The sequence below is a fragment of the Plasmodium malariae genome (genome assembly GCF_900090045.1).
Source record: "Plasmodium malariae genome assembly, chromosome: 1".
Lineage (NCBI taxonomy): Eukaryota > Apicomplexa > Aconoidasida > Haemosporida > Plasmodiidae > Plasmodium > Plasmodium malariae.
The window spans coordinates 541,506-563,704 of NC_041775.1; the positions used below are offsets into that span (position 1 = coordinate 541,506).

At 27.1% G+C, this 22,199-nt stretch overlaps 5 protein-coding genes across 5 annotated transcripts; 3 read left to right on the forward strand and 2 right to left on the reverse strand.

Moving 5' to 3' along the window:
- Positions 1 to 1,793: 1,793 nt before the first annotated feature.
- Positions 1,794 to 4,457, forward strand: HSP110c (heat shock protein 110, putative; the record flags this gene model as incomplete). The annotated part of the gene is made up of 1 exon (XM_029008166.1): positions 1,794 to 4,457. One exon carries the CDS (start codon positions 1,794 to 1,796, stop codon positions 4,455 to 4,457), a length of 2,664 nt encoding a protein of 887 aa, XP_028859994.1.
- Positions 4,458 to 6,064: 1,607 nt separating this feature from the next.
- Positions 6,065 to 7,033, reverse strand: PmUG01_01020600 (Cg3 protein, putative; the record flags this gene model as incomplete). The annotated part of the gene is made up of 1 exon (XM_029008177.1): positions 6,065 to 7,033. The coding sequence occupies one exon, from the start codon at positions 7,031 to 7,033 to the stop codon at positions 6,065 to 6,067; it is 969 nt and encodes a 322-aa protein (XP_028859995.1).
- A 2,782-nt stretch (positions 7,034 to 9,815) lies between these two features.
- On the forward strand, positions 9,816 to 13,932 carry CRT (chloroquine resistance transporter, putative; the record flags this gene model as incomplete). Its single annotated transcript, XM_029008188.1, has 14 exons — positions 9,816 to 9,909; positions 10,115 to 10,380; positions 10,557 to 10,635; positions 10,815 to 10,908; positions 11,081 to 11,213; positions 11,414 to 11,485; positions 11,678 to 11,753; positions 11,916 to 11,998; positions 12,296 to 12,346; positions 12,444 to 12,500; positions 12,679 to 12,771; positions 12,940 to 12,984; positions 13,143 to 13,197; positions 13,859 to 13,932. The coding sequence occupies 14 exons, from the start codon at positions 9,816 to 9,818 to the stop codon at positions 13,930 to 13,932; spliced, it is 1,272 nt and encodes a 423-aa protein (XP_028859996.1).
- A 2,492-nt stretch (positions 13,933 to 16,424) lies between these two features.
- On the forward strand, positions 16,425 to 19,868 carry PmUG01_01020800 (cg1 protein, putative; the record flags this gene model as incomplete). Its single annotated transcript, XM_029008199.1, has 1 exon — positions 16,425 to 19,868. The coding sequence occupies one exon, from the start codon at positions 16,425 to 16,427 to the stop codon at positions 19,866 to 19,868; it is 3,444 nt and encodes a 1,147-aa protein (XP_028859997.1).
- Positions 19,869 to 21,052: 1,184 nt separating this feature from the next.
- GLP3 (glutaredoxin-like protein, putative) lies at positions 21,053 to 21,994 on the reverse strand (the record flags this gene model as incomplete). The annotated part of the gene is made up of 1 exon (XM_029008210.1): positions 21,053 to 21,994. One exon carries the CDS (start codon positions 21,992 to 21,994, stop codon positions 21,053 to 21,055), a length of 942 nt encoding a protein of 313 aa, XP_028859998.1.
- Positions 21,995 to 22,199: the final 205 nt, after the last annotated feature.

The window sequence follows — 22,199 nt, forward strand, 5'->3', positions numbered from 1 at the left end:
ATATATTTACTTGAATGGAAAAATTTTGAAAATGTAACTTATTTTTCTGGTGCACATAAAAATATATCATAACTGCTGAAAACTGTTTTTTCAAAAATGGATAAAAAATAAAGCAAAACATTTAATGAAACCTAAATCCATCATCATTTAAGAATAGTAAAATTAATCTTTATATTATATAATATAATAAATACGGCACTGTTTATATGTCACAAATAAATATTATATAAACACATATATTATATATACATATATATACATATATATTTATATATATATATATATATATATATATATATATATATATATATATATATATATATATATATATACATGTACGTATAACTACATTTCACTTATGCATAAGATCACTACCCATTTTTTAAATGAAAAAAAGTAGGCATTTTTATTTTCTTTATGCATCTTACCCCACTGAGCATGCATGCTTAAAAATTAAAATTAAAAAATACATAATTGATGTTTCTATTGCTCCTCAAGGAAGTTTTTAATATGGTGTATGCTTGTTACTATTGCTATATGCAATTTGTACATATATATATATATATATATATATATGTATATACGTATGACTTTTTTTTACTTTTCACTTTTTTCGTTTTTTTCTTCTCTTTTCTTTCTTTTTCTTCCATTTTTCCTTTTTTTATTGTCCTTCTTTTTTTTTTTTAAAAAAAAAAAAATTAATTAAAATAAAAAAAAAATATATATATATATATATTATATTTTTATAAATATACCTATATGTTCATTTAAATCTTCAATAAAAAGGTTTTAAACATATATCCTGTGTGAACATTTTTGAAAACACTTGTATAAATACATAATATAATACATATAATACATATATAAACATATAAATATATAATTGCAATAATTTACTACGAACGAGCTTAAAAAAAAAAAATTGTAAACTTTAAAAGAATTTATAAGAAATTATAATTCCATACTTTTTTTTTTTTCTTTTTTTTTTTTTTCTCGCAAGGATTTTAATCAAAATTATTCCTTTTTTAAAATAATTAATTCATCTACAAATTTAAACTTAATAGTTACATGAAAAGAAAAAGAAAAAATATAAAACAGCACGTAGAAGGAAGAGTCATCAATATAAGCTTTACAGATCGTCAGCAAAAACAAAAACCTTGTAAAAGTGTAAGAGGGAGGATAGGCCATTTTTATTAATGTTTATATTTATATATATGTACAACAGTATATGCGCATAGTTTCATATGAGTATACGCCCGTATAAATATATGTACAAATACGCATTCCAGCAACAGTAATAATATAGGGAAAAAAAAAAAAAAAACATATATACATTTATACATATATATATATGTAAGCATATATGTACATATGTATGTAAGCATATATGTACATATGTATGTAAGCATATATATATATATACAGAGTAAATCGCGCATATTTTAATCGTATATTATCTCCAATCTTAGCGAAGAGCAAACTGCATTCATTCAAGCACATTTAAAGAAATACCATAAGAAAACCAAAAAGAAAAAAAAAAAAATTTATTTTTTAAAAAGAAACACCATATTATAATATACAAGCAATAATTTAATCTTCAAAGAGCAGAAAGTAATTTAAGATATAAGTCTTTGTGTTGTGCATATATATATCTTTATTTAATTATACCGTAATACGCAGTGCGCATTTTGCGCCATATATATAACTTACTGCACACGTATATACATACATACATATATCCGTCGCGCGCGTGGGTATATGCATATTTAGAAAAGAGAAAAAGTGAGTAAAACATGTCGGTGCTTGGGATAGATATAGGAAATGAAAACGCAGTGATTGCAACTATAAACAAGGGGGCAATAAACATTGTAAGGAACGATGTGTCGGAAAGGCTAACCCCTTGCTTAGTTGGTTTTACTGAAAAGGAAAGATTGATAGGAGATAATGCATTAGCAAAAGTAAAGTCAAATTATAAAAACACATGTAGAAATATTAAAAACTTGATAGGAAAAATAGTAACCAATGCAAATGATGAAGATATAGAAGTAAATGAAGCATATGGAGATTTAGTACCATGTGAATATAATTATTTAGGATATGGGGTAGAATATAAAAAGCAGAAATTGAATATAAGTGGGGTTAGAATTTTATCCACATTATTATTTTTTTTAATAAGACTAGCCGAAAAATATATTGGTAAAGAGTGTTCAGAAATAGTTTTATCCTATCCACCAACATATACGAATAGCCAAAAAGAATGTTTAATAGCAGCTACAAAAATTATTAATGCTAATATATTGAGGCTTATTAGTGACAATACTGCTGTTGCGTTAGATTATGGTATGTATAGAATGAAAGAATTTAAAGAAGATGTAGGATCAATAGTCGTTTTTGTAAATATTGGATATGCAAATACCTGTATATGTATTGCTCGCTTCTTTTCAAATAGATGTGAAATATTAAGCGATGTTGCAGATTCTAGTTTAGGTGGTAGAAATATAGATAATGAATTAATTAAATATATAAATAATTTATTTATTAATGCATATAAAGTAAATCCCTTATATAAGAGTAATTCTTCAGATTTATGTGAAATGGGTACAGGAAAATTAAGCAAATATTTTGTATCTTCAAATAATGAAACTAGCCAAATTGATAATAAAGTACGTGTGAAACTACAAGATGTTGCAGTAAAGACAAAAAAAGTTTTATCAGCAAATAATGAAACATCTATACATGTAGAATGTTTACATGAAGATTTAGATTGTCAAGGTTCTATTGATAGAGGTACATTTGAAGAATTGTGTTCCAATTTTTTTTTACCAAAACTGAAAGATTTATTAGACAAAGCTATGGTAATTAGTAAAGTTAGTTTAGAACAAATACAATCTATAGAGATATTAGGTGGCTCTACTAGAATTCCTTTTATACAAAATTATTTGCAGGAGTATTTTAAAAAAACATTGTCAAAAACGTTAGTTGCTGATGAATCAGTTGCTAGAGGTTGTGTTCTATCTGCAGCTATGTTAAGTAAACATTATAAAGTTAAAGAGTATGAATGTATCGAGAAAGTGACGCATCCAATTAGTGTTGTATGGCATCATGTAAACGATTTTTCAAAAACGAATGTAGAAAAATTATATACAAATGATTCTTTAAAAAAGAAAGTAAAAAAAATTATTATTCCAGAAAAGGGACAAATTAAAGTTACAGCATATTATGAAGATACACCAGACTTACCACAGAATTGTATTAAAGAATTAGGTTCCTGTCTTGTTAAGATTAATGAAAAGAATGATAAAGTTGTAGAGTCTCATATTATGACGACCTTTTCGGATAATGACACATTCACCTTTTTGGGTGCGCAGGCTGTTAGTAAAACAGTTATTAAAACAAAAGAGGAAAAGAAAAAATTAGATGAAAAAGCAGCAGAAGAGAAAGATTTGGAAAATGAAAATGAGGACGATAGAGGCAAAAATAATGATAAGGATAAAGAGAACAACAGCACAGTGGACAGTGTTATGCCAAACAACACTAACATGAGCAGCAAAAGCAAAACTGAATTGAAGAAAGGAGAAGAGGGAAAGGTACAAACGTGCTATACTGCAATTGCTATTGAAGCCATAGCACCACCAGGAAGTTACAGTAGTAAAGACATCTACAATTTTAGTGAAGCTGAAATTAATATGCAACATAGTGATCAAGTAGAGGCAGAAAGACTAAAACATATAAACGAGTTAGAAACTATTATATACGAAACACGAGATCGAATTAATGGTATATATAAAGACTTTGTAATAGATGAAGAAAGAGATTCCATATCACTAGCTTTAGATGATATTGAAAATTGGGTTTATGATAATATCGATGAAAACAAAAATATGTTTATAAAAAAAAAAGAAGAAATAAGAGAGCTTATAAAAGATATTATATACAGACATGATGTATATACATCGAAAGAAAAAAATTTAAATAATATTATTAATCATTTAAAAAATATTATATCACAATGTGGAAAGAGACAATCAGAAGAGAGCCAAAAAATTATTACTAGAACAACTAAATTTTTAGAAACAATTAATTCTTTGCAAGAACAAGAAAAAGATAAGAAATTATATGAACCTCCTGTATATACACTTAAAGATATAGAAGGAGAATTTAATGAAGTCACACAGCTAGCCCAGAAGCATTTTTCAAAAATCGAGGCAGAAGAGCTAGCCAAACAAAAGGAAAAAGAAAAAGAAAAGGAAAGAGAGAGGAAGGAACAGGAAAAAGAAAAGAAAAAACAGCAACAACAGCAACAACAACAACAACAACAACAACAACAACAACATGCTGAAGGAAAATATGCGGATGAAAATCAAGAAAAGGATTCCAAAGACGCCAAAGATAACGACGAAACGGACATTTCGACTAAAAACGACAATAACTGTAGTGCGGAGGAGAAGGATATTTAGGCCCACCAAATATCAATTGTCGGATTACGTACGCACGCGTATAAGTGTATGGGTTATGCATATATGTACATGTATGCACGCTTATACGTATTTATATGAACTTTTTAATACACATATATATATATATATATATATATGTTTGTGTGTGTATAAGTTTACATACATATGTTGTATGCATTTCTGTGTAGCATACACTCAGCAATTTAAGTACGTATAATGCATACCGGTGTGCATGTGTATCTGCAGGTATTCATATTTTTGCGCTCGTAGTAATGTACTATTTTTTTTTTTTTTTTTTTTTTTCTCCTTCCCCCCCTTTTATAGCCCACCAGGGGCAAGCACATTTACGTAAATGCCAAGTCTTTGCACAAGCGCATGTATATATGTTCATGTGTGTGTGTGTACGCATGTATATGTATATGTGTATATATATATGAATACATATGTGCATATATCCACGTGTGATTGCATATATACACCGGAGTGATTATGCTTAACCAAATTGTTCTTTCTATTTATGTGCGTATAAGATTTGAATGCCGCACATATATAGACATATATATTCATCTAGTGTGTGCATTTATGTGTTAAACGTTTCATATTGGTTCGCCTTATGAAAAGCAAACCTTTAATTTCTTTTATTGGAAAAATGAATTTTTGTTTATATTTCAAAAAGTAGTCCATTCACCCCATATGGGTGGGTGTATCTTGCCTATGATAGTTTTTAGATCTTATCCCTTTTCCCCAACGCTGTCTGTGCGCAGACATGCATCTACAAGCATATGCTTATATATATAAACTTACGTGTATATCCTTACATGTATATCTGAACATACATTTATTCATATTTATATATGTGTATGCAAATTACAACCTTTGTACGCAATTTTGTTGGAAAATCGTCATATAATGGAATCTGAATGTCTCGTTTTTTGTTTACCCGATCATGTAGACATTTCAGATATGTTAACAAAATAAAGTTACCATAAATCTACTTTTTTTTCTTTTTTTTTTTTTTTTTTTTTTACCTCGTTCCTTTTTATTTATTTTGGAAGAGGTACAAAAATCAATGACTGTTTCGCTTAAACAAGGTTTTTAAATAGCACATTTTTGGCTTCAAATATGGTTGACGCTAAAAACGCAAAAACAAAGGAAAAAAGGAAAAAAAAGAATAAAAAAAGAAAAGAAAAAAAAAAATATAAAAATATACATACGCATAAAAAGATATTGGAATTAGAATTAGAATTAGAATTAGATTTGGAATCGAAATTAAAATTGGGATAATTTTTATAATGCGCGTAGGTTTGGCAACTCCCGAAACGGAAAAAACGACTGAGATGATGTCCCATTTTCTCTGGGTACAGTGTCTGATGGAAAATATATATAATCGCGTAAGAGTGGGCTGATTGATATATGTACACATTATGTGCAGATACAAGAAGTGGACACAGAAACGGCAGGACTACTACTTTTGTCTGTGTAATGCTAAATCAGTATTAGCACAAGCTCTAGAGCATATTTATTTGTACCGGACACCCACTTTTATGCTTTAATTTCATTAGGTAAAAGAAATAGGAAATATGCACTTGAATGTACTATATACCCTCTCATACATGCTCTACTTTATTCTTTGCTAGATATTCATCTATATAAAGCGAAATCCTTTCAACCATTTCATTGACTGTGCAGTTTTTTCCAAAAAAATCGACAAATTTTCCATTCGTATCAAGTAGGTAATGGATGATTGAATGATCTATTAAGTAGTTATAGTTCTTATTGATTGTGTTGTTATTACCATTTCCTACATCTTTACTAGTTGACTCTGTTAAATGTTCATTGTAGTAAACACGAAATAACTTGGAAACATCCTTGATAAGTTCCTTAGTACCTGTTAAACCAATTAACTTTTCACTAAATGACTTACAATAATAATTTATTTGTGCAACTGTGTCCCTATTTGGATCTACTGAAATAAAAATTGGAGTAATTATATTTCCATATTTGTTGGTAATTTTTTCTGTTACTATAGTTTGCTTTTCTAACTCCTGAGGACATATATCAGGACAATAAGTAAACCCAAAATAAATTAAACAAAATTTATTTTTAAAAAATTTATTTGTTATGATCTTACCATTTTGATTAATCAAAGTAAAGTTTCCTCCTATTAATGGTTTCCCTATATTTTCTACAGTCGTTTTACCAATGCCTCTTTTTTTCCCCTTTTTTTCCATCTGTGCAGTGTATAGATATATCAGAGTTGGTAGTGTTAATGCCAAATTGACAGCTAAACATCTCCACGTAAAAAATATGTTCTGCGCTTTGACTCGCTTTTGTCCATTCGGTCTGTTAGATCCACATTCCCCATTTGGCCCATTTGTACCATTTTCTTCTTTTTCCTTCTCTCCCCGCGTATTTGTGGTATATCTCTTTCTCTTTTCGAAATTAATTTTCTTTTTCTTATAGCTCCCACCCCGTGCCTCAAAAAAGAAGTTTCTCGAGCCAATTGCACCGAAGCACGTACTTAACAATTTCTTCTTGTCCATATTAATTATGTTTTTCATAAAAAAGAGCTCCATTTTTTGCGATCTTAAAATTTTGCCCTTCGCTCCATCCTTTTCCAGCTGTTCGTTTTATGTCGCTGTATTTTCTTCGTTTTATTTTGTTTTATTTTGTTTTATTTTGTTATATTTTATTTGTTTTATTTTATTTTTTTCTGTTTAATTTGTTTTATTTTGTTATTTTCTGTTTAATTTGTTTTATTTTGTTATTTTCTGTTTAATTTGTTTTATTTTGTTATTTTCTGTTTAATTTGTTTTATTTTGTTATTTTCTGTTTAATTTGTTTTATTTTGTTATTTTCTTTATATTTTTTATATTTTTTTTCTTTATTTTTTATCCGTTCTGTTTGCCCGCTCCCCCTTTGGGTCGCCCAAACAGTGGATGTGCTTCACGTAGTTTTACTATTACTGCTAGAACATGTTAAAATTTATTTTGATTTTTCCTTTTTTTTTTTTTTTTTTTCATTAAGTGTGCTTATTGACATTACTGATATTGTTCACAAGGAATGATTAGCATTCTTTATTTCCATTCTCAAATAACATTTTGCACATTTTTTTTTTTATTTTTCATTTTTCCTTAACATGGTGAATATATTATTGTTAATCTAGAATAAAGACGAAGACTCATAAAAAGATTGTACGGGAAAAAAAGAAAATACTATTTTACTTAAAATATGTAAATATAATTTAACTACAATTAAATCATACGCTCTGCACAAATTTTACATTTACTTGTTCGTTTCTACATTCAGGTGTACCCACAAATATGCATATATGTACATCTATATACGTATTACGTATATATCTAATACACATATAAAAAGGAAGAATGTATACAATAGTGGCTCATATAAGCGGCAAATTAATTCCCGCAATTCTCTGATTAGTACTGCTTCTGTTATTAGTAGTAACAGTAGTGTGTAAGCAAATAATTATGCATGCGTAGGAGTAAATAGGCAATGGAGTTAAAAAGCTGAAATACTTTTCCTTTTCAACTATTACGTTATATTAATAACCTCAACAATATGATATATTATGTGTAAGCCGATCAGTGACAACTCTCTTTCATGGAAACAGTGAAATATTACAGTAGAACATGTATTGCTAGCAGAAAGAACGCATCATATATATACAAATACTTATACATGTATGTATATGTACTGCCCATTCTGCCGCATTTACATTTCAGTAATTTAAGAATTAGGAAAATCGGTTAAGCTATTGTAAGCTGTTTTTTGCTTTTTGTGTTTTTTAAATTGTATTATATGTATAATGCAATTTTTTAAAATATTATTATTTCATTTTCTCTTGGTAAACACTCTTTTAAATAGAAAAAAAAAAAAAGAAAAATTTTTAATTGTAGAATTGTGTTCAGAACATTTGTTCTGTTAAATTTTTTTTTTTTTTTGGCTATTTTTTTTTTTTTTATCTTACTTTTGTCTGTTATTTATTGTTTCTTTCCTTGGTCTTATTATTTTGTACATATATATATGAAAGTATATATTGTGTACATCTTGTTATTATAATATATAATATGTATGCGGTAATATACCTATAATCCGTACATTTTTACACTTACACATTTCTATGTTTATACATTTATACTTCCAATAGAAACTGAAAATTCATGGCATTTTTTTTTTTTTATTTTTACGGGGGCTTTCAGTAAAAAATCTAGTTGTAAAAAAAAAAAAAAAAAAAAAAAAAAAATTTAACAGAACAAATGTTCTGAACACAATTCTATAATTAAAAATTTTTCTTTTTTTTTTTTTTTTTTTTTTTTTCTTTTTTTTCTTCTTTTTCTTCTTTTTCTTCTTTTTCCTCTTTTTCTTCTTTTTCTTCTTTTTCCTCTTTTTCTTCTTTTTTCTTTTTATTTTCTTTTTATTTTCTTTGTTCTTCCTTTCCTTTTTTTTTTTTTTTTTTTGACGAAACATAGTATTGTTCAACTGTGAATGTATAACTAAAATTTGTTCAACTGACAGCAGGTTTGCTCTTAACGTATAAATGGTACAGTTTTGCGTGTATACATGAACTTATTTTTAATCTAATCTAATTTGAGAAGTGTAATATAAGCGCTCAAATTTAAGCTATATAATATAAGCACTATAATATAAGAGATATAATGTAGTATAAAAATAATATAGCGCTGTGAGAACTGCTTTTTCTTACGGGGTGGTAAGAACCCAAACACATTGTACACATATGCGTGTACACGGGTATACCTTTTGATTTATACCAGTACATTTAAGTATACGTATATATATATTTAACTTAAATTTATTGGTACCTATAATTAAAAAAAATGTACGTAAAAGTGTAAAATTATTCATATGAAATTATTAATAATTTTTAGTGCTTTCACATTAACGGCTAATATACGACAACATTAAGTGAACCATCATTGTATGTACCGACACTAGTTCTATTTATATATATATATATATATATATATATATGCGTATGTATACGTATATATTTATGCAAATGTATATATTTATGTATAGCTGAATATCTACCTTCTTATAGTTATATGGAACTTAAATTTGATCCTTGAATTTTGTTCTAAACTTAAATAATTTACAGCCAGTTTACCACTTAGCGTTCACTTTTTAGTAATTACTTCCTAATTCCTAATTCCTACTTCCTAATTCCTAATTCCTACTTCCTACTTCCTAATTCCTACTTCCTACTTCCTACTGTTTACTTTTTACTGTTTCCTTTCCTATTTTTTTTTTTTTTTTTTTTTTTTTTTCTCTCTTTCTCTCTTTTCTTTTCAATTTTTATAAAACTACTGTGTAACAATGAAGATCATAAAAAAAAAAAAAAATAAAGGAAACCATAAAACAAAAAGTGACACACCTTATAGAGACCTGGATAATCTAGTACAGAACGGAAGTGCTGCTGAAAAGAATGAAAACTTTTTTTCCATTTTATTTTCCATTTAATCATGGCGCTTGCTCTTGTTGTTCATTCTTCCTGCTTTCATACTTCATACTTCATACTTCATACTTCTATCCTTCTTTGTTCCGTTTTTTCATCTTTTTTTTTTTTTTTTTTTTTTTTTTTTTTTTTCTCCTTTTGCTCTTTCCTTTCCTTTTAGATGATATTCAACATAGAATTTCCGTCATAAGAAAAATTACGAACTTCTTCAGTCTGATAGTTCATGAGATACGGGAAAATATATTCATGTACACCCTAAGTATAATATATTTGAGTGTGTGTGTAATGAATAAAATATTAGCAAAAAGAACACTAAATAAAATTGGCAATTATAGCTTTATAACATCGGAAACTCATAACTTTATTTGTATGGTTGTTTTTTCCTCGTTATATTTTTTTTTTACTCGTTCAAAAATGTCTGCAAAGGTTAGAACGAAAAGGGGGATGTGGCTATTAATAATTTAAAAAAAAAAAAAAAAAAATGAAACATTGAACATTATATGCTATACGTTATACTGCAAACGTTATATATGTTAAGCAGTGTGCTAAATGTCCTAAACGCGCTTATACTCATAAACGTGTTTCGTTTTTCTTACATATAGGAAAGACAACAAAATTTTGGGCTTCAGTTCTTCGCCATATCGATTTTGGATGCCTCTTCAGTAATACTTGCATTCATAGGTAATACACATAAACGTAGAAGTTTAGAAATCGCTCTTCGTACGTTTTTACATTTTTGCTTCTTTTGATAACATCTCTATTCTGTGTGTACGTGTGGGTTATGTGCACATGTATGTATATATATATATATATATATATATATATATATATTTATATTTTTTTTTTTTTTTTTTTTTAAGGACTTACAAGAACCACAGGAAATATTCAGTCCTTCGTTTTGCAGTTGAGTATACCAATAAATATGTTTTTCTGTTTTTTGATCCTAAGATACAGGTAAAAAAATAATATAATTAGCACATGCCCATGCGTGTACGTGGGTATATATATACATATATGTACACACATATATATATATTTTTATACATTTGAGATCACATTTATAAGAGTTGTAAGCATCCAACGGAAGTGCTTCATTGACCTAATTTTATTTGCATGTTCCCCTTAGATATCACCTTTTTAATTACCTAGGAGCTGTTATAATAGTGGTAACCATAGCTATAGTAGAGATGATACTATCATTTGAAACACAAGAAGAAAATTCAATTATTTTTAATTTGGTCTTGATTGGTTCCTTAGTTGTAAGTTCATACTTTCATGGAATAGTGAAGAAGGACGTCTTTTTTGCTCATTCAGTTTTGTTACTCCTTTTCATCACTTTTTGCTCCTTTTAGCTATTTCTAACCTTTTACATTTTTTTTTTTTCTTTTTTTTATTTTAGTTTTTTCGTTTTTTCTTTTTTTGTGTACTTTTTCTTATTTTTCTTTTTTTTTATTTGTAGCCATTATGTTTTTCAAACATGACAAGGGAGATAGTTTTTCAGAAACACAAGATAGACATTTTAAGATTGAATGTAAGGGAATAGTTTCCATTGCATACGATATATATATGTACACATGTACATAAATACATACCTACATGCATATATTATACAGTATTACATAATAATAAATAAATATTTGTACGTTTAAAGTACATGGCATATATATTCATTTTCAGTTTAATCAAATATAAAGTACCAAATTTTTTTTTTTTTTTTCCGCAGGCCGTTGTATCTTTTTTTCAAATATTTACAACCTGTTTTATTTTGCCGGTCTACACTCTCCCATTTTTGAAGCAACGTATTTATAAATTGAAAATTCTTCTTTTTATATGCTTAAAATGAGATAAAATGAATTCGCGAATTCTATATTATTTGCTATGCCATTTTGGTCGCAATTTTACTATCTTTTTTGTTTTATTTTTTTATGTTTTTCTTTTTTTCCCTTTTTAAATATATTTAGTTCATTTGCCATTTTCTGAAATTGGCTCAAACATTAAGAACGGTTTCAACTGCCTATTTTTCGGAAAAAACACCATTGTTGAGGTAATCAATAAAAATTAGTTTGTCTACAATAGCTTTGTTTATTTTATTTATGCACCTTACTACTTGCAAATTTTTTTTTTTTTTGTAGTTTTGTACTTTTTTTACCGTTTTACATGTACTGTGCATTTCATTTTTCACTTTTTTTTTTTTTTTTTTTTTTTTTTTTTTTTTTTTTTTTTTTTTTCTTTTTTTTTTTGTTTTTTTTATGCTTTTTTTTTTTGTTTATTTTATTTTTTTTTTTTTTTTCTTTCTTTGGACCAGTCATTAATACTTACAAAATATTTTTTTTCCCCGTAGAATTGCGGTCTTGGTATGGCTAAAATGTGTGACGACTGTGACGGAGCATGGGTAATAAAAATACTGAAAATCATGTACACAATAATGAATAAATTAAAATCCAAAACATCTTCCCTTCCCTTCATTATTATCTTTTATACTTCTACAGAAAACACTTTTAGCTTATTCCTTTTTTAATATATGTGACAATTTAATCACTAGTTATGTAAGAACTAAATAAAAAAAAAAAAAAAAAAATCCAAGGAAATAACAACACATATTATGGGGCATTTTTCTTTGCGTTTTTCTCTGTGTTTTCCCAGTTTCACTCATTTGAATTGTGAATATACGCTATATTTAATCCATTTTAATTTTTTATTTTTTATTTCTTTTTTACGCGACAGATAATCGAAAAGTTTTCGACTATGACATACACTATCGTTAGCTGTATCCAAGGACCAGCAATAGCAATAGCATACTATTTTAAATTCCTTGCGGTAACACTATTATTTTTAGTTTTTCGTTAACATTTGTAGTATTCATTATTTAAATTCATTCTACACATTTTGTAAAAATATGCATTAATGTACAACTCATTTTATGATTATTTTAATAACCCTTTTTGTAAATAATTCCATTTTTTTATTTTTTCTTGTTTATTATAGGGTGATGTTGTTAGGGAACCACGTATATTAGACTTTGTAACATTGGTATAAAAAATTGATCTTTCAAAAAATAGCACAATTATATATTATATACAACGTAACAAAATAAAGTATTTATTTTATTTTTTTTTTTATAAAATATCATACAAATGTGTCGCAATAAATATTTATTTTATTTTTATTATTTTTTTGTTTTTTCTTAGGTTGGCTATCTCATTGGTTCAGTATTTTACCGAATTGGAAACATAATCCTAGAAAGTAAACAAATTGAGAATATATTTTCTACATATATGTAGTGTATGTATAAATGTGTGTGCACATGTAATTGTTGTATGTGCTTAAACCTATACCGTGTGCATAAATTTGTTATGTGTGGATAATATTATTCCGTGTGCATAAATTTGTTATGTGTGGATAATATTATTCCGTGTGCATAAAATTATTCCGTGTGCATAAAATTATTCCATGTGCATAAATTCATTCCATGTGCATACATTCATTCCGTGTGCATAAATTCAATCTGTGTGCATAAATTCATTCCATGTGCATACATTCATTCCGTGTGCATAAGTTCATTCCATGTGTATACATTCATTCCGTGTAACTAAAATTATTACGTGTGGATAAAGTTATTCCGTGAGCATAAAATTATTCCGTGAGCATAAAATTATGCTGAGTATACAAAGTTATGCCTAGTACAGGACACTCATAGGCAGCTTTGCTGTGTGCATATAAATATTACATCTTCATATAATTTTGTACTGTACATGTAAAAATGTGTTTCGGGCGTAAGTGTATATATATATATATATATGTATATAAATGTGCACAATTTTGATTTGCAACTTGTATTTAATGAACTATAATATGTACAATTTTCGCACGTTCATGGTATTATTTTAACTTCAAAATAATTTAGGAGAAAAATTGAAAGAAGGAAATGATGCGGATTCTGAGGAACTTACTAATGCAGATGGAATAGCAACTGCTTAAAATGTTTTTTTAAAAGCTGCATTTAACTTTACATAAAATGTAAAAATCGTTTTTAATTTGCCGATACTTTTTAATTTACAAATACATACATACATATATACATGCATATACATCTGTATGTACATATACATGTATACATTTATATGCTTGCTCATTTGTCCACTGACAATTCAATGAAATATTTACCAAAACTTTTTTAAGTGAAAATTTTTTTTTGTATGATTTACACATATATCGCGTTCCTTATATGAACACTGTACATTTTTAATATTTTTATGTATTTTTTTTTTTTTTTTTGTATATTTTATCAAACTTCAAAAAAAGAGAAAGGTTTGACTCAATGTTTTTTTTTTCTTTTGCTGTTATTGCTGTTATTGCTGTTAACGCTGTTTTTGTTTTGTTGTTGTTTGATATGTATTAACATATTTATTCTTAACCATTTAATTCTCGCTTCTACATTTTGATATAATTATTTATTTTTTTTGTTATGTATTATTCATTAAAAATCAGATTACCAAAGATTTTTTACAGTACAAACATTTTTTATGAAAGAAAAGAAATAAAAAAAAAAAATAATAATAAAAACGGGGATTTTTTTTTTTTTTCATTTTTTTTTTTTTTGCACATATATATATATATTATTTAAAAGGACGTAATAATAAAATATAGAAAATAATTACTATATTTTCCAAGTCACATTCTTTCAAATATCATATATGCTGTTTTCCATATATACAATTGTTTAGAAGAGTTTACAATTATATTTTTTTTCCTATTTTAACTAAATATAATTAAGATTTAAACTTCTAATTATAAAAAAAAAAAAAATTCCCTGTAAGAAATTTGAAATATCTTTCGCCACATATTTCAGAATTTCCAATTCTTTTACTTTTTTTTTTTTTTATTTCTTTTCTTTCTTCTTTTAATCTACGTATTCTCATCATTTTTTTAATGAATTACACAACATTATCATATTTAAAAGCTTAACACAAGTCTTTCTTCCTTCGGTATCTACAGTAAACAAGTGCATATATATAAAAATAAACCCACAATGTGCAATCAAAGAAGTAGCATCTTCCCAAGGAAAAAGACGTTAACTAGGCTAAACTATTCGCAAGAGTACATGTACCCAAGGTCATACACAAATATATATACATATATACACATATATACATACATATATATACATATGTAAACTTATTGATCCACATATATATATATATATATATATATATATATATATATATATATGTGTATATATGTATAACTCTCACCTGTGCTGCGGCACCTCAAGATATTTCTTTTAATTAACTTAAATATAAAGAAAAATAAATAAATGAAACAAGCATTTTATACCGTTCATGCTCCAGTAAAAGGTATTCATATAAATGCAAAACAAACCATGAACAACAAAAAAACAAGTGTATATAAATATATATAAATATATATAGCAAAATTAAGCACAATATTTTTGAGGGTAATAAAAAAAATACCCAAAGCCTTTTATGCAATCTCTTTAAAACATTTGTAAATACAATAAAAAGGATAATTTAGAAATTAATTCCTATAAAATATTTACATAATGAAATATGCTTACATTTAAGAAAAGATATCCAAAAAATGTATCATTTATTTTTATATATTATAAATGAAAAGCTAAAAAAATAAAGAGGAAAAAAATGAGGAAAAATTACACAAAAAAAATTGTATAAAAAGAATAAAATAATGAAAATGAAATCCGAATAACAACGAATGATTAAGTTTCATATGTACATATATAACATAACACAATATTATTACAATTCAATACCCTGTATGCATTTTATAAAATAATATTCATAATAATGTAAAGGAAAACAAATAAAAAAAGCACCAAAAAAATTGTGCCTCTAAAAATTAACAGATATTTACTGAGAAAAAAAAAAAAAGAAAAGAAGAATTTCGACTTGTATTATCTGTACAGCTGAATTTATATTTAACTCTTTTTTTTGTTTTTTTATATTTTGTTAATTTTTTATTCTCTACCCATATGTATATATACATGTGTATATATATGTGGTATGTATTTATGTATGGATGTATGTATGTATGTATGTATTTATGTATATATGTATGTATGCATGTATGTATGTATGTATGCATGTATGTATGTATTCGTGCATTAAAGTACGCATTTTTTTTTTTTTTTCCTTTTTAAGCTCATTTTAGCCTCAACACATTGTGTTGCAACTGGTTTACCATTAACGTAAAAAAAAAAAAAAAATATATATATTATATAAATAAACAAGTGAACAGTTAAACATATAAACGAATGAGCAAATAAATAGATAAAAAAAGTACTGCTTTTTCTTTCCCATACATTTTAGTGCTCTAATATATATATTATAATCTATATATTCCGCACGCGTGCGTATGCAAATTTTACAGCTTAGCAGAATTTGATTTTTAAATATATATTTTAATGTGCAAAATAAAAAAGAAAGTATGATAAGATGCTTATATTTCTTTTAATAGCTCTAAACATATTAGCATGCATATGTTTTTTAAATACAAAATATCAAATACAGTTAGATTATAGCATACCTAGTGAACTATTTAATTTAGATAAGTCACTAAAATATACAAACGTAACTATAGGTAAAGATTCGCTTCTGTGTATATTAAATAATTCGAATGACAATTATGACGATAATTTGGAATGTAATGAGGAATACGACTTATTTAAAAATATAGAAGATGCTAATGGTATTAATAATTTCGTGGAAGAAAAATTAAGTAGGAACTACCTTTTAACCTATGCCGATAACAGTATAACTTATAATCTGTCTTTGGGGGATGAGGACATTTCGCCCGTTCGTGAAGTAGGAGCTAGTCCGAAAGCGAGTATCAACAGCGGTGGTAGTAGTGGAAGCGGATGCGGCCATGCGATAGAGAAGCGAAAGACACAAGCACGTGGAAGCAAAGGGAACCCAGTCGAACATACTAAAAGAGGAAGGAGCTATCCTCATGGCGAGGTAAAAGGAGTACCCAAGTGTAATTTCAAAAGGGTATATGATTATATTTTTTATAAACATAAATTTAATGTATACCATAAATATAGAAAATACGACAAAATGAATGATCAGATATCACTAAAAAATCATATTATAAAAGGGAAGATGTTAACTATAAATAATATGTGTATTGATGCATATTCATCTAAAGAAAACATGTTAAAAATTTGTTTAAATAAATCAGTTTCATTTGTTACTACAAAATATTTTAGTAAGGATAAGAAGCATGTATCAGTGTCGAATTATTTAGATGGAAGAGATTTACTATTTGCTAACAACACAGTAGTACAGTATTATACGGATGGGAAATACTTCTTTGAAGTGTTATATATATGTGGTAACAATAATGTCCGAGTTAATAGTTTTGAAAAATTAGATAGGGTATACCATCCTTTAATTTTTGAAATATATGAACATGTTAATACAAATTTGATAAAACTTTATAATATTTTGAGAAAAAAATGGAAAGACAGTGGTATATCATTTTTTAAAACATTTTCTTTGTATTCATATGGTGAAAAATATTATAAAGCGTTAAAAGATAAACTAAATGAAAATTTAAATTTTTTATTCCCGAATGCAGAAAATTTATATCGTATTACTATAAGCGCATATATGTTTTGTAATTACACAGATCGAATAAATCCCCCAAATCATTATTTATTGAAAAATCTAATGAACAAGTGTTATAACTTTAGTAAAAATGATGAATATACATATGAGATATGTTTACCTTATAGTGTTATTAAATATAGAAAAGATGATTATGGGAAAGTGAAGTTTCCAATTATTTCGTTAGGATCTTCTTATGTTTCTTTGAATGAAGGGAAAGCATTTTACGAAAAAACATATGACATATTTCCTGTTCTCAAAATGAATTATAAATTGAAAAAAGATAGAGAAAATTATTTTAAAATGAAAAAAAGTACAATATCACAATCGAACGCTTTATATACAACGTCTCATGTGTTCTCTACATACACTTTTTCATCACCTTTGTCATTTCCCAACTCAGAGGAAAATTCCTTTAATCAAACAGAGTATTCAAGTACTTCTTTTCATAACGTATCACCATCAGATACTTCCTCTTTATTCCCCTTACCTTCTATTTTAAGGCCGTCCTCATCAGCTCAACCCACTACATCTAACCCCTTGTCACCTCACCTGCCATCACCTCACCACTCATCATCTCATCCCTCATCATCTCATCCCTCATCATCTCATCCCTCATCATCTCATCCCTCATCATCTCATCCCTCATCATCTCATCCCTCATCATCTCATCCCTCATCATCTCATCCCTCATCATCTCATCCCTCATCATCTCATCCCTCATCATCTCATCCCTCATCATCTCATCCCTCATCATCTCATTCCTCATCATCTCATCCCTCATCATCTCACTCTTTATCATCGCCTTCCACATTATCGTCTCACCCCACAAATTCATCCCTTCCAGCATTTACTTCCCTCCCCTCTCCTTCATCTCACCCAGCAGCTTCATCATACTCCCACCCCTCCTTTAGCTCATTCTATTTTTCCCATTATGCCCCATTGTATGGGCCATACTTTTCCTTCTCCTTAAATAGAATCCCTTATATGAGTACATATGTAATTGATAAGCCCATGGAAATATTAAAATATGGAAATGAAAATTTTTACAAAGCTTTAGCTTTTGATCTAAAAGGAGGAAAATGCAAAGACTCTTTAGAGGAAGTTTATGATTACATTACAACAATTTATTTTGATTGTTCTTTGCATTATAAAAATGAAATGCATACAAAAATTATTAATGTATTTCAGTCAACGGAATGTCATTATTATATTCACGTTACATCTCCCTTGTTGTGTGCTCACCCTACTTTACACACGTCGATGAAGGCTAAAATAGAAGTTATCAAATGTTTTAAGAACGTGTACGCAGCAAGCTCACAACTGCAGGGGGGGTCCACCTCATGTAATCGCACAAACAGTCATAATGATAGCTGTGCTAGCAGTGGTAACACTCGAAGTGGTAATTCACGTGAACCATGTGGGAATAAATGTAAACAATGCAGCGAATGTACCTCCAAACCAAGCAGCGGAGGAGCAGGGGAAAAAAGCACACCAGGGGTGCACACACATAACAATAAGCACATGAATAGAGATACATTGAAAAGTGATAATTATATTAGTAATGAAGACAAATTATACTTACAAGAATTTTATAGCTTAAAATATAAAATTTTTCAAAACACAAAAATGGTTTCCTTCGAAGCAGTACCAAAAGGAAAGAAAATAGAATTCGGAAAAATGTATGATTTTGGTTTAGGAAATTATATAAGAAAAAGAGTTTATAAAAGTAGTCCCATGTTTCACATTGGTAATATTGTAAAACACAGGTATTGGAATTATCAAGCGGTAGTAGTTAGCTGGGATTATATATGTTTTGCTCCGAATGAATGGAAAGAAAATTTTTTCTCTGAATATCCAAGTGAATTTCAAAATACTGTTCATTATCTTCTTCTAATTAATAAAAAAAAAAAAAAAGAAGGAACACTTTATGAGCCTAACTATTATAGTAATAAAAAAAAGAAAAGAAACTATACTGATAAACATAGCATAAAAAGTGGTTCTTCAACTTCAAGCGGTAGTCGAATAGACAAGGAAAAAGAACAAGATTTTTTTTTTATGGTAAATGATGATGATATTGTCAATAATGAGAATTTCCATTTTGCCTATGTACCAGAATCAAGTTTGGATTATGGCGATAAAATGATATATAGTGAATATTTGCCCCAATTTTTTGAAAAATACAATGATTTCTTTCATTTTTATATTCCAAAAAAAAATCACATCATATGGAAATTATTTCCTTATGATTTCTTTAATTTAATCTTTTGATTTTTACTCATTTAACAATACTCTTTTTTGTAGCTCCAGAAAAATTTTTCAATCAAGCTAGATAAAGATATGTACAATTTTTTGCAGCTAGCCAAAAAAAAAAAAAAAAATTTTAATGTAAATGTAATTTAAATATCACCTTACTTGTTCATGTAACAAGAATATTTAAAATATGCGTAAGACAACATGCTTGCGCAAACACGCACGTATGTATAAATATATAATTATATATATATAATTATATATATATAAATACATACAAGCAGACACACGTACCCCTGTACTTATGTACGTTCGTGCATATAAACATAGATAATGACAGCGAAAAAACTCCTCTGCAAGTTGAAATTATTAATATAATAATTTCCCCACAAATACATTGTAAATGTTGTTAATTTTTTAGCCTCTTTTTATAATCTTACGTAAAACAGAATTCAAGTAGAAATATTCTTTGAATAAATTCGCCAATTTGTGTTTTTATATTTTATTTTATTTATTATATTTTATTTATTATATTTTATTTTATTTATTATATTTTATTTTATCTATTTATTATATTTTATTTATTTATTATATTTTATTTATTTATTATATTTTATTTTTTTTGAATGTTGGGCAAAAGATGTGAAACTATTTGAAGACATAAATTTTTAATAAAGCACATGGACACTGTGCATAAGGGTTGGTGAACGGTATGCATATACCCACACATACACAGCTTTGTACATATATGTACGCCCGAATATATTTGTTTGTATAAATTCTGCCCTACTCTGTGAATATGGTTCATTCGAATCCTCATTTCCCTTTTTCACAAAATTAACCGCTTCGTAATAAGCAAAATGTTAGTATAAAATAGCAAATTAAAAAGAAAAAAAAAAGAGAATAAAAATAATTAAATGAAAAATTCCATATATATATGTATATGAAAAAAAAAAAAAAAAAAAAAGAATTTTAAATAAATAAGTTTTAAATTATACGTTTCGACAAAACGACAAAAAACGGACTTTATTTGAAAGGTATATTTTATCGTACAAGTTGAAACGAGTAAGCAAGCTGATATATATATGCATACGCATACATGTATATATATATATACATATATGTACCATTCTGTGTAACGAAAGGCCCTGCCTATTTTCCCAGTGTGACAGGTGGTTTCTAAGAAAAAATTATCTTCCCATTCATTCATTTGATATGTGGTTAACTACTAACAAATTTTCTATTAATTCCTTTAATTTATTGTTATCATGTAACAGTTGTACTCGGTCTATTCCTCCTATAAATGTACCTTTCACATATAACTGAGGGAATGTAGGCCACTTGGAATAAATTTTTAAAGCATTTCTTAATTTTTCATTTTCCAAAATATTGACAGTGTGAATTTCTTTCACTTTATTTAATTTTAAAATATGAATTGCTTGTCTGCTATATTTGCAAAAAGGATTTAAAGCAGTTCCTTTCATAAATAAAACTATCTTATGCTTTTTCAGTATATTTTCAATTAAATTTATTATATCCTTCGTTAACTCTTTATTTAATTCAGTTTTTAATTCATTCCCATTATTTCCATCATTACATGTTTCTTCTTCAGTATTAATTACATTACTACAAATTTTGTCACTGAATGGGTTAACATAATTAACATCATCCTTATCTTGATCATTCGGAATTCCTTTTTCATTGTACTTTTCAGTATAAACTATTCCATTTAAAAAAGAAATAGATTTCTTTGCCGTACTGTTATGATAGTTATACCCTTCATTTTTCTTGACATGTCTACTATTTCGGTTATATATTATATTATCATCCCTTATATTCTTTATAAGACTCTCATTATATACATTAATTCTTTCTTCTTCTTTTAATATTTGTTTTGAAGTATTCTTACAATTTATCTCACATTCCACTCGTTTTTCAGTTGTACTATTTTTTTTATCATATATTATTGTGTTGCTCTCCCTTTGTGTACTAATACCTTCACAAAAAGCTGGAATATTTTTTTGTAATTCTGGAAAATTTTTCACTCGAAAAAAATTATCTAATCGCTTATTCATTAACAATGCGTAAATATTAAAGGCGCTGCAAAAATAAATGAAATCAGACGCTTTTTTAAAATTGTTCATTGTGTCAGTTTTTCTGTTTTGCCGTTTTGATGTTTTTTTTTTTTTTTTTTTTTTTTTTATTATTTTTTTTTCTCATCCCTTCCATAAATGTAAAATGAAAAAAGTAATAATTTAAATTATTAACATATGTTCTCATTCTACCAGTTAAACCAATACATATTTTTGAAATGTTCCACGCTAAAAATTTTGGAAAGTTTTTTATCTA